Source organism: Erythrolamprus reginae, chromosome 10 (assembly GCF_031021105.1).
Source record: "Erythrolamprus reginae isolate rEryReg1 chromosome 10, rEryReg1.hap1, whole genome shotgun sequence".
Lineage (NCBI taxonomy): Eukaryota > Metazoa > Chordata > Lepidosauria > Squamata > Dipsadidae > Erythrolamprus > Erythrolamprus reginae.
In genome coordinates this window covers 12,965,171-12,975,916 of record NC_091959.1, presented here as the reverse complement: position 1 = coordinate 12,975,916, position 10,746 = coordinate 12,965,171, and the positions used below count along the sequence as shown (strand labels likewise).

The 10,746-nt window shown below is 46.7% G+C and overlaps 2 protein-coding genes across 3 annotated transcripts in view; one reads left to right on the top strand and one right to left on the bottom strand.

Moving 5' to 3' along the window:
* The window catches only part of ANKDD1A (ankyrin repeat and death domain containing 1A), a 350,194-nt gene that overhangs the window by 267,869 nt on the left and 71,579 nt on the right, over positions 1-10,746 (top strand). The window lies entirely within an intron of this gene.
* The window catches only part of CILP (cartilage intermediate layer protein), a 36,744-nt gene continuing 28,659 nt past the window's right edge, over positions 2,662-10,746 (bottom strand). Inside the window, exons 7-9 of one of the 2 annotated variants that reach the window (XR_011559949.1) lie at positions 9,417-9,574; positions 3,500-6,770; positions 3,404-3,441 (exon numbers count right to left, since the gene is read on the bottom strand). Coding sequence is in view for 1 of the 2 variants with exons in the window: in XM_070762174.1 (XP_070618275.1) it covers positions 4,456-6,770; positions 9,417-9,574 (2,473 nt within the window). In the remaining variant the exon portion in view is untranslated. Of the gene's footprint in view, positions 6,771-9,416; positions 9,575-10,746 lie in introns of both variants that reach the window. The other variant, XM_070762174.1, reaches the window with a different exon arrangement.

The following is a 10,746-nucleotide window of genomic DNA, read 5'->3' as shown; positions in this document are numbered from 1 at the left end:
TTTCAGACACACACACGTTTGAAAATTCAAAACAATGTTTTTTATAAGGAAAATTCACTTAGCCTAAGCCCTCTTTTGGTATAGCAAAGAGCACTCGTCTGCAAACAAACTGGTAATTTGTACAAGTCCCTTATCAGTTCTGTGATACTTAGCTTGCAGCTGGGAGGCAATTCACAGTCCTTCTTCTTTCACAAAGTGAAACACACTTTGCCCTGGTTTAGTTTCAAAGCGGGGAAAAATCAGCACACAAAGTTCGAAGTCAGCAAAGCAGTCATGAAACACAACGATCAGATAATCCTCCACAATGGCCAAACCCACAGGCTGCTATTTATAGCAGCCTCACTAATCACCACAGCCCCACCCAACCACAGGTGGCCTCATTTTCTTTGATAATAATCTCTCAGTTGTTGCTGCCTATGCATCGCTCTCCGCATGCGTGGCTGTATCATTAACTCTTGTTCTGAATCCAAGGAGGAGGTAGATAATTGATCTCCTGAGCTATCTACCACACTCTCCTCCCTGTCACTCATGTCTTCTTGGTCAGAGGAGCCTTCATCAGCAGATTCCACCGGGGGCAAAACAGGCCTGCAGCATGTGGATATCTCCCCCACATCCACAGTCCTTGGGGCAGGAGCTGGGGCAGAGCTAACCACAACAGAAGATATCTGGACTTCAACTCCTAGAAGCCCCCAGCCAGCATTCGCTGGCTGCGGAATTCTGGGAATTGGAGTCCAAATATCTTCAAGTTGCCAAGGTTGGGAAACACTGATCTAAGGGACTGCGCTTAGTTGCAACGCTTTTTGCAGGAGTCAGAGTTGTTATGTTGTTTTTCACTTATGTCCACAGTCCCTATTGCAACGAACCCCGTCCAGTGAGAAAGGCAAAGTCCTGAATGAATGATCGTGTGCCTTCAATAACCGTCATATAATTAGATCTCATTTGCCACCCTTTTAGTAATGGTATGTGGGAACGACCTTGGGAGATGGGTACAGCCACAGGCACGGTCAGATAAGAGGCAGCTTAACCCACAGAAGAAATGGGGAGTGGCGAAAATCTCAAAAGAGACCCTCCCTAGTTTCTTGAGACATAAAGGGGAAAGGGGGGGAAATGGACTTTCAGACTGAAAGTATATAGCAAAGTAGAATAGCTTGACTCCCTCTTCTTTGTGGCAACCTCTGAGATATTGGAAACACTGCTATCTTGTCTTTTAATTCATTTCATTAAACTAGACATACCCAGTTCCTGCAACCATTCGTCATATGTTTTAGCCTCCAGTCCCCTAATTATTTTGTTGCTCTTCTCTGCACTCAACATCTTTTTTACATCATGGTGTCCAAAACTGGATCCAGTATTCCAGGCCTTATCAAGACATTATAAAACAGTACTTCACGTGATCTTGATTCTATCCCTCTGTTTATGCAGCCTCATATTTAAATGATTGTCCACTAAGACCCCAGGATCCCTGTCACAGATACTACTAACTGAGCCAGGTACTACCTATACTATACCTGTGTAGTGAGTGGCTTCAATTTAGGCATATTTAAAATAAAAACACGAAATAGAGCTCTATGCATTGCTGAGCTCTGGGGTCAAAATTAAATCCCAGGGTCTGTCAATCCAAGTCTGGCATGGGTGGTTAGGGGTCTGTTTGGAACTGAGCTACTGAAACATAGAAACATAGAAGACTGACGGCAGAAAAAGACCTCATGGTCCATCTAATCTGCCCTTATACTATTTCCTGTATTTTATCTTAGGATGGATATATGTTTATCCCAGGCATGTTTAAATTCACTTCCTGTGGATTTACCAACCACGTCTGCTGGAAGTTTGTTTCAAGGATCTACTACTCTTTCAGTAAAATAATATTTTCTCATGTTGTTTTTGATCTTTTCCCCCAACTAACCTCAGATTGTGTCTCCTTGTTCTTGTGTTCACTTTCCTATTAGAAACACTTTCCTCCTGAACCTTATTTAATCCTTTAACATATTTAAATGTTTCGATCCTATCCCCCCTTTCCCTTCTGTCCTCCAGACTATACAGATTGAGTTCGTGTAGTCTTTCCTGATACATTTTATGCTTAAGACCTTTCACCATTCTTGTAGCCCGTCTTTGGATGTAGAACTTTCTTCTTCTCATTGGTTCCACTAGAATAGAATAGAATTCTTTATTTGCCAAGTGTGATTGGACACACAATGTATTTGCCGTGCATATGCTCTCCATGTGCATCAAAGAGAATTGTCTTCTTATATCCACCTTGTCTTATTGGTATTATTATCCTGATTATTATTACTTTGTCATTTTGCATGTATGCTACAGGTAAATGCCATTCCCCCAAGTAAAAATTTATTTACTTGGGGGAATTTATTTAATTGTTTACCAAAACAATTTTTTATCCGGCGAGCAAATTGCATATATTCCTTTATTTTGCATATTCTCTCTCCCAATCTTTCTGTTAACTTTGTATAGAATTTAACCATTTACAGAAACCAAGGCCAATAATTATGTAAATAGACTATTAATGCTTTTTTTTTTTAAAGAATAGGCCAGCAATATTTTTAAACATTCACCAGTGGTCTAGACTGGGGACCCATCCCTATTGGCAGATATCTGGCTAGGTGAAAGCACTTGCAAAACATTTAAAAAAAACAAAAGAGATGAAAATTTCTCCTCTTTAATTTTATTGCTGAATTCAGGAATTTCTTTCAGGAAGTAAATCATGAATGCTGCTGTCATTCAACTTGTTAAGCCAAAGCCAAAGAAATAGCATTGTGGTTTAACATACTGTGCAAACTGAGCCCATGGTGGTATATTCGACATAAACCCTGTTTAGCATACCGTTGATGAGAATCCAAATCTAGAGATGCTATGATTCCCCAGAAAGCTTGGCTTCTAATACCTCAAAAGCAAATGACTCGATTCGATTTTATACAGGTATCATTAACTACCAGCTGCCTATCACCCAGAGGGAGACCACAGCTGCGATATAAGGATACAGTGGTACCTCTACCTACAAATGCCTCTACTTACAAACTTTTCTAGATAAGAACTGGGTGTTCAAGATTTTTTTGCTTCTTGTCAAGAACCAATTTCCATTTACAAACCTGAGCCTCCGAAACTGTAACCGGAAAAGGCATGGGGCCTCTCTAGGAATCTCCTGGGAGGAAACAGAGCCAGAAAAGGCAGGGAGAAGCCTCCATGGGGCCTCTCTAGCAATCTCTTGGGAGGAAACGGGGCCAGAAAAGGCAGGGAGAAGCCTCCATGGGGCCTCTCTAGGTATCTCCTGGGAGGAAACGGCCAGAAAAGGCTGGGAGGAGCCTCCACGGGGCCTCTCTAGGAATCTCCTGGAAGGAAACGGTGCCAGAAAAGGCAGGGAGAAGCCTCCGTGGGGCCTCTCTAGGAATTTTCTGGGAGGAAACAGAGCCAGAAAAGGCAGGGAGAAGCCTCCATGGGGCCTCTCTATCTCCTGGGAGGAAAACAGCCAGAAAAGGCTGGGAGGAACCTCTGTGGGGCCTCTCTAGGAATCTCCTGGGAGGAAACGGCCAGAAAAGGCTGGGAGGAGCCTCCGTGGGGCCTCTCTAGGTATCTCCTGGGAGGAAACGGCCAGAAAAGGCTGGGAGGAGCCTCCACGGGGCCTCTCTAGGAATCTCCTGGAAGGAAACGGGGCCAGAAAAGGCAGGGAGAAGCCTCCGTGGGGCCTCTCTAGGAATTTTCTGGGAGGAAACAGAGCCAGAAAAGGCAGGGAGAAGCCTCCATGGGGCCTCTCTATCTCCTGGGAGGAAAACGGCCAGAAAAGGCAGGGAGGAACCTCCGTGGGGCCTCTCTAGGAATCTCCTGGGAGGAAACAGGGCCTCCACCCTCCCTGTGGCTTCCCCAATCGCACACATTATTTGCTTTTACATTGATTCCCATGGGAAAAATTGCTTCTTACAAACTTTTCTACTTAAGAACCTGGTCACGGAACAAATTAAGTCCGTAAGTAGAGGTACCACTGTATCTGTAAGAGGGATCTAAAGGCCTTGGGAATGGATATTAACAGTTGGGAAACCTTGACCTCTGATCATTCAGCTTGGAGGCTAAAGATGCAGCATGGCCTTCCCCATTCCAAGGAGACGCTTAGTCGGCAGGCAGAGGCAAAGAGGCAGTCCCGGAACCAGCGAAATCCGGGGACCGGCCAGGGGACAGAATGGATCTGCCTTCAGTGTGGAAGGGATTGCCACTCTCTGATTGGCCATTTTAGCCACACTAGATGCTGTTCTAGGAACTCTTTCCAGAGGACAACAGCATAGGCTGCCAATGATCTTTTCCTCGGATGTATTTCTTATCACACGTGTAAACCCTTTGAATGAAAACTCAAAAAGTATTGGCAAGGATATGTGGTATGATTTGGGGGTCATCCTTAGTTTGTGGGCTGGGATTCTCACAGAGCTGCCCGTTGAGAAGCAAGGCTACCAAAGCTTATTGGACTTTTTGAGGGACTCTAACTACTGGACTTTCACTTCGTCGTCTTACTCCAGTTCTCTCTCTAGAAGGGATTGCTGGAAACCTGCTGGGCACATTCCTTAGGGACTGGAACACATTTTCTCGCGTGTCTCTTTCGTGGCAATTGAACGTTAACGCTATGCCCACGTCGCTCTTCATAATTCTTGAAGAGCTGTCCGAGGTCCCATCAAAACATCGACCCAGAGCTATTTCTTTGGCTGTCCGAGGATCTTGATCAGTCACAGTATAGATCCCATAGTTGTGACCCAGCGGATCGAGAGGAGCCAACATTGTATATTCGCTGGAGTCATTGTTCACGGCCACAGGGAGATGGTTCACCAGATAGTCGTGCAACATGTTGTTCACGCTCTCCCTGTAACAGCTGCCCTGGGGGATAATCTTCACCAGTGTCCGGTCAATGCGTTCTTGGTCGTACAACATGCCGCTGCACTTAAACTCTAGACATGCCGTTGAAAGGTTAGGATGGCCCATAGCACGGATGCTCCTCACATCTCTAATGCCGTACAACTGGCCGACAGTCCGTGGATGGGTGCCCCCTGTGTTGCGCGATCTCACGATCAATTCACGGGGCCCGCTGAGCCGTACTTTAATATAACATGCCCTGAATTCCATTGGTTTGGGCCACCAAGTCAAGTAGTCCTCCGTCCAGCTCATGGGATCACACTCATTAAAAGGAATGGTGTTGTATTCATATTTGTCTCCTTCTACTCTGTAAAACCTGAAGTGAGCTGCGGAGGGGAGAGCAGTTTCACACTCATGCAGCTTTTCAAAAGGATATATGGGACCATTGCTCTCTCCAACAATGTTGGGAGTAGGCTTGGCTACGCTAATCCGGAAGGCTGTCTTCTTCACGTTGGGATCCAAATGATCTGTCCTCCTGTACTTGAGCTTGTTGAGGTATGGTTGGGGCACTCCCACAGTAAAAGGGTTAAGCTGGGGGGAGGAAGCAACTGCTTCAAGTTCTTCTCCGCCAAGATTAGCCATGACGTAGGCGCTGTAGGCATCTGGATTCTGGTCGTCACAGAAAGCTGGGACGCAAACGCCACTAGAGCCAGTGACAGCACTGTCAAAGCGCCCCCAAGCTCTGGGGTTGGTAGCATATCCTGGGGTTGGTTCTAAGTTGATAACAGAAACAACCACACCTGCAACCTGTTCGCTGGGCTGGTATCTCTCGCTTCGGTAAGTACGTACCTTGATGTAGCACCGTCTGTTTTCAGGGACATCCAAGTTGAACAGCCTCCTTTCTCGTATCTCCATGTGACCCACCAGAAATGTCCTCTCCTCTCGTTTTCTGCGACTGCTGTGGTCCACTTCAAAATCCCCTTCTTCCTCCCACAAACCCGTTTGTGGATTCAGAGACCAAAGCTTCATCCCTTGCTGATGTTCCAGCATTTTGATCTGGGCAGAGTCCAGGTGGACCTTCACTCGGCCCGCGTTGAGCGATTCTGTAGCCGTTTCGTCCGTGAAATCCATAGAAAACATGCCGTATGTCCTAAGAGGAAGCATGTCCCCTTCGGCATCTACAAAATTCAAGTCAGACTGTGCCGCGGCAGCACCGGAGACGTTTCTGGGATCCAGGAAAGTCACGCTGGCTTTCACTTTCCCGGAGTAGAGTTCTCCGTTCAGTCGGTAAAATGTATCCGGAGGGATTTCAAGTTCAGCGATTGGATCTTCTCCCTCCATTTCCCCCAAGGAAATCATGTTGGTCGCCGTGGATTCTAGCGTGATTGGTGGCTTTTTCCTTAACATCCTGACCTCGTGGAACACCGCCCCACCGTTTCGGTTGAACGGCAACACTTTGGTGGTGTTTACAAACTTCTGCAGGCGGTCCACAAAGGTGAGAACCAGCCTCTCGGTGTCTGGCGGCACTTGCACAGAAAAAGTGCCCTTGTAGCCTGTCATGCTGATCCTGTTGTTCCCCATGTAGATATGGCCAAACCTCATGGGCTCTCCCGTATCAGACGCCACGGCTCTTCCACGCACGGTGATCTTGACTTCGGTACACTTCAGGCAGCCACACTCCACAGCGACCTTGATGGGAAGGGTGTAGCCGGCACATGTTATATCCCGTGTTTCCATCTTGGAGACCCCACAGCAATAAATTGTGGTGTCCTTGCACCAGAAACCTTCACGTAACGTTCCGGAGCATGTCGTAGGCGAACATCTCCCAACATCGTAGTAGAAAGAATTGGTTGAGTTCTGAAAGCAATCGTGGGGCAGACGGATAAGATAATTCTCGGGCCTGGCGTCACAGGGGGTTGCGTTCTTTCCTGTTGAAATCAATTCCATAGGTTACTTATCAAGCGGTGGGCATCTCACTCGTAAGAGTTGTCTTAAACCAAGGATGGGCTAACTTTTTGTTGGTGGTAAGTCACGTTTTACAAAGATCACAATTACAGAAAAGGAGGAACCTGCAAATGGGCAACTTCATACATTGAGGGGGCACCGGGACTCGTTCTAGATAAGAGAAAGGGATATCTAGGATTTTTCTAGAGTCCCCCCCTCCACCACCCCTCACCACCATAGAGGAAAATTGTGCCTTCGATTTTTCTGGATTTTTTTCTGGATAGAGGAAAAAAATGGCATCTTGGATTTTTTTCCCCCCTAGAATTTTTTCCCAGATAGAGAAAAATGACATCTTTGATTTTTCAAGACTTTCTTCCAAGATAGAGAAAGGGGATTTTTACCCCATTTAAAAATGCTAAACCCTGGTGGAGGGGTGGAGTGACCATTTCTTTATAATCCTTCTCTCTTGCACGCGTATCCCCTCGTGAGATTTAGAGCATGAGATTTTGGTCATGAATCCCCTCATGAGATTTAGAGCAAAATCTCGTGAAGGGACATGCGGATGAGATTTCGGCAATTTTTTCCTTCTGCGCATGCCCGGAAGCAAAACAATCGCCAAAATCTCTCTTGTGTGCGTGTCCCCTCGTGAGATTTAGAGCAAAATCTCCCCTCATGAGATTTTATTCATGTGTCCCCTCGTGAGATTTAGAGCAAAATCCCGCGAGGGGGACATTCAGGTGAGATTTCGGCAATTTTTTCATTCTGCGCATGCTCGGAAGCAAAAAAAAAAATCGCCAAAATCTCTCTTGCATGTGTGTCCCCTCATGAGATTTTGCTCATGTGTCCCCTCGTGAGATTTAGAGCAAAATCTCGTGAAGGAACATGCGGGTGAGATTTCGGCTGATTTTTTCCTTCTGCGCATGCTCAGAAGCAAAAAAAATCACCAAAATCTCTCGTGCATGTCCCCTCGTGAGATTTTGCTCATGTGTCCCCTTGTGAGATTTAGAGCAAAATCTCCCCTCATGAGATTTTGCTCATGTGTCCCCTTGTGAGATTTAGAGCAAAATCTCCCCTCATGAGATTTTGCTCATGTGTCCCCTCGTGAGATTTAGAGTAAAATCTCCCCTCATGAGATTTTGCTCATGTGTCCCCTCGTGAGATTTAGAGTAAAATCTCCCCTCATGAGATTTTGCTCATGTGTCCCCTCGTGAGATTTAGAGTAAAATCTCGTGAGGGAACATGCGGGTGAGATTTTGGCCGATTTTTTCCTTCTGCGCATGCTCAGAAGCAAAAAAAATCACCAAAATCTCTCGTGCATGTCCCCTCGTGAGATTTTGCTCATGTGTCCCCTTGTGAGATTTAGAGCAAAATCTCCCCTCATGAGATTTTGCTCATGTGTCCCCTCGTGAGATTTAGAGCAAAATCTCCCCTCATGAGATTTTGCTCATGTGTCCCCTTGTGAGATTTAGAGCAAAATCTCCCCTCATGAGATTTTGCTCATGTGTCCCCTCGTGAGATTTAGAGTAAAATCTCGTGAGGGAACATGCGGGTGAGATTTTGGCCGATTTTTTCCTTCTGCGCATGCTCGGAAGCAAAAATAATCGCCAAAATCTCTAGCACGCATGTCCCCTCACGAGATTTTGCTCATGTGTCCCCTCGTTGGATTTAGAGCAAAATCTCCCCCTCATGAGATTTTGCTCATGTGTCCCCTTGTGAGATTTAGAGTAAAATCTCGTGAGGGAACATGCGGGTGAGATTTCGGCCGATTTTTTCTTTCTGCGCATGCTCGGAAGCAAAAATAATCGCCAAAATCTCTAGCGCGCATGTCCCCTCACGAGATTTTGCTCATGTGTCCCCTTGTGAGATTTAGAGCAAAATCTCGTGAGGGAACATGCGGGTGAGATTTCGGCAATTTTTTCCTTCTGCGCATGCACGGAAGCAAGAAAACCACCAACATCTCTCTTGTGTGCGTGTCCCCTCGTGAGATTTTGCTTCCTGTACATGTTCAGAAGCAAAAACACGCTGGGGCGTGGACACGGGCACGCAGGAGAACAGAAGCTGTACTCATAGCGTACTGGTAGAAGTGGGAATTGGAATTGCCCCTGCCTATCTCCACTACCTATCCCACACCTGGGTATTTTACAGACCACCCAGGACACATCTGGCCCTTGGGCTCTGCCTCTCTAGCCTGTCTCCCACCAATTTATTTATTTATGTATTCATTCATTCATTCATTCATTCATTCATTCATTCATTCATTCATTCATTCAATTTTTATGCCGCCCTTCCCCTTAGACTCAGGGCAGCTTACAACAGGTTAGCAATAGCACTTTTAAGAGAGCCAGCCTGTTGCCCCCACAATCCGGGTCCTCATTTTACCCACCTCGGAAGGATGGAAGGCTGAGTCAACCTTGAGCCGGTGATGAGATTTGAACCGCTGACCTTCAGATCTACAGTCAGCTTCAGTGGCCTGCAGTACAGCACTCTACCTGCACGCCTGCCAAACACTTTCGGAGCTCTATTGGTTTGGCCCTCGACAATAGTCCCAGGTTCTCCTGTGGGAGAATTATTTGCCCATCCCTGACCTATCCTATTTCTTCAGGTCTTCCAAAAAAAACCAAACAACTCACCTACGAGAGAAAGCGTTGCACTTTGGGATTTGACTGAACCTGCTTCATTGCTGGTCTTACAAAAATATCGTCCAGCTTGGTTCATCTTCAAATTCTTCAAAATCAAGTTGCTTTTATATTTATAGAGGGCAGGATCCAGCAGCGTATCATTGTGGAACCTAGAAGAAAGATCAGAATGGTTAGAAACATGAGGTGGAAGTTGGATTGAAGGAAGGAGAAGGAGGTAAAGAAAAGGGACAAGGAGAAGGAGAAGAAGAAGAAGAAGAAGAAGAAGAAGAAGAAGAAGAAGAAGAAGGAAGAAGGAAGAAGTAGAAGAAGAAGAAGAAGAAGAAGAAGAAGGAAGAAATAGAAGAAGAAGAAGAAGAAGAAGAAGGAAGAAGAAGAAGGAAGAAGAAGGTAGAAGAAGAAGAAGGTAGAAGAAGAAGAAGGAAGAAGAAGAAGGAAGAAGTAGAAGAAGAAGAAGGAAGAAGAAGAAGGAAGAAGAAGAAGGAAGAAGAAGAAGAAGAAGAAGGAAGAAGTAGAAGAAGACGAAGGAAGAAGAAGAAGAAGAAGAGGAAGAAGAAGAAGAAGTCCAGTAGAGATTAAGACATTCCATGAAATATTAAAATACGCATCTAGAAAGTAGCCTAAACTTGAAATACAGTGATCCCCCGTTTATTGCGTCCCCAACCATTGCGAACAGGGTACTTCGCTATTTTTCAACCCGGAAGTCAAAATACCATCTACGCATGCGTGCCCGTGGGCACGCATGCGTAGATGGCAACCGGGAGATCAGCTGCTGGGCGGCTTCCCTGAGTCTTCCCCCTCTTGCTGGCGTCAGCGAGGAGTTTCCCCACCGCCCACGCAAACTCCTCGCTGCCGCCCGCCCTTCGCCCGCCCACGCCGTTCATTCTCGCCGCTTTCGAGCTGAATCCGGGAGCAAATTCGCTCCTGGATTCAGCTCGAAAGCGGCGAGAATGAACGGCGTGGAAAAGGCGTTCCTTGCCGTTCGTTCTCGCCGCTTTCGAGCTGAATCCGGGAGCGAATTCGCTCCTGGATTCAGCTCGAAAGCGGCGAGAATGAACGGCGTGGAAAAGGCGTTCCTTGCCGTTCGTTCTCGCCGCTTTCGAGCTGAATCCGGGAGCGAATTCGCTCCCGGATTCAGCTCGAAAGCGGCGAGAGCCAGCGCCCCCCGGACCCCCAACCCGGGTTTGGGGGGCTGCTAGGAAGCCCTCCATGCCGGCGGCAAACAGCCGCGCCGCCCCCAATCTTCGGCTCCTCGCTAGCGCTGTGGGAATAAAAACACCATCTGCACATGCGCAGAAGGTGTTTTTACTTCCGCATCGCTACT